The sequence below is a fragment of the Sus scrofa genome, chromosome 14 (assembly GCF_054392235.1).
Source record: "Sus scrofa isolate SSC_HxYL_T2T_F1_AM1 chromosome 14, Sscrofa_HxYL_maternal_Yorkshire_Landrace_v2.0, whole genome shotgun sequence".
Lineage (NCBI taxonomy): Eukaryota > Metazoa > Chordata > Mammalia > Artiodactyla > Suidae > Sus > Sus scrofa.
Genome location: NC_139396.1, coordinates 164,313,010 through 164,314,680, shown reverse-complemented (window position 1 = coordinate 164,314,680; position 1,671 = coordinate 164,313,010). Strand labels below are relative to the sequence as shown.

General features: G+C 59.9%; 1 protein-coding gene across 1 annotated transcript; it reads left to right on the top strand.

Annotated features, from left to right (window-relative positions):
* The first annotated feature begins 217 nt into the window (after nt 1-217).
* LOC146397170 (olfactory receptor 13A1-like) lies at nt 218-1,234 on the top strand. The gene has a single exon (XM_084997517.1). The coding sequence runs from the start codon at nt 218-220 to the stop codon at nt 1,232-1,234; it is 1,017 nt and encodes a 338-aa protein (XP_084853643.1).
* The last annotated feature ends 437 nt before the right edge of the window (nt 1,235-1,671 follow it).

Below are 1,671 nucleotides of genomic sequence, written 5' to 3'. Positions count from 1 at the left end.
TCACGGTGCCCCTCCTGTGTGGCTCAGGGAGTGATGCAGGCTCTGGTGGAGCTGGGGGGGGGTTGTGGGGTAGTAGGGGCCACCAGGGGCTCCAGAGTGGAGTTAGTTCTCTGCATGTCTCCCTGGGCACAGGAACCTTGCCTGATGTCTTAATTATGTGCTTTCGGCAACAGAGCTGCCAACACCACACACTCTCTCAGCGCCGCCCCACCGCCCCATGCCTCCCTGGGCCGGGCTGGCTGTTTCCCAGAGGCTGCAGGGGCTCACCCCCCAGATGACTGCAAACAACGGCACCGCCGTGGAGGAGTTTGTCCTGCAGAGCTTCTCGGCGGAGCCTGGGCCACGCATTCTCTTCCTGGCCATGTTCCTCCTCCTTTACCTGGGGGCTCTTGCAGGGAACACCCTCATTGTCACCGCCATCAGCCTGCACCCAGGCCTCCATACCCCAATGTACTTCTTTCTCACCAACCTGGCCATTTTAGACATCGTCTGCACCTCTACGGTTGTCCCCAAATTGCTGGAGAACCTGGCACTCAAGGGTGGCACCATCACCTACCAGGGCTGCATGACCCAACTCTTCTTCCTGACCTGGTTTTTAGGGGCGGAGCTCCTGCTGCTGACGGTCATGGCCTATGACCGCTACGTGGCCATCTGCCACCCGCTGCACTACAGCAGGCTGATGGGCCGGCCGGTCTGTGCTCTGCTGGCAGGCAGCGTGTGGGCAGCCAGTGTGGTGAGCACTTCTGTGAACACAGGGCTTTTGACAAGGCTGACGTTCTGTGGCCACAATCAGATCCAGCATTTTCTCTGTGAAATCCCCACGCTGCTGCTGCTCTCCTGCAGCCCGACCACCCTGAACAATGTCATGATGATCCTGGCGGACGTGTACTTTGGAGTGGTCAACTTTCTGCTCACCCTGGCGTCCTACGCCTACATCATCGCCAGCATCGTGCGCATGCGCTCCGCCACGGGCAGGCAGCGGGCCTTCTCTACTTGCTCCTCCCACCTCTTGGTGGTCACCTTGTACTACTCCACGGTCATCTACACCTACATCCTCCCGGGCTCTGGCTCCTCCCTGGAAAACGGCAAAGTGGTTGCCGTGCTGTACATGGCAGTCAGCCCCACCCTGAACCCCCTCATCTACTCGCTGCGGAACAAGGATGTCAAAGTGGCCCTCGGGAAGGTGTTTTCCTGCATCCGTGGCCGGCATGGACCTTGCAGGCTCACGGGCTGATTTGATAGTAAGACGCGGAGAGTCTGAAGTGAGAATCAAAGAGCAAGAAGGAAGTTAATGTGATACACTTAGGTGATATGCGCTGTCCGGCAGGAACTGCCGGTTTTCCAGGTGGCTCTGAACTAAGCCTTCCAAGGCCCTAAGGGTGGATGCTGTCAGGGCTGCAGGAGGAAGGAGGCAGGGGAGACCCAGCAGGGGCAGGAGGAAGAGCAGGACGCTGGGCCGGGTGGACCCCCTCCAGCACCTTGCAGACTGGTTTTCCCAGCACCTGGCACCTGGAACCTTGCCTGAGGGGTGCTGCTGGCCCCTTCCCATTCCAGAGCTGGGCTCCAGCGGTGAGAGAGTGCCCAGAGTCTGGCTGGCCCAGTGTGCACACTGCCTGGCACATTCTGGCATGGGCAGGTCCCTGTATCCTGCTCTGGGCCACATCACCCAGA

Coding starts and splice junctions, on each gene's coding strand:
- LOC146397170 (XM_084997517.1), top strand. CDS start 218: ATGCCTCCCTGGGCCGGGCTGGCTGTTTCCCAGAGGCTGCAGGGGCTC.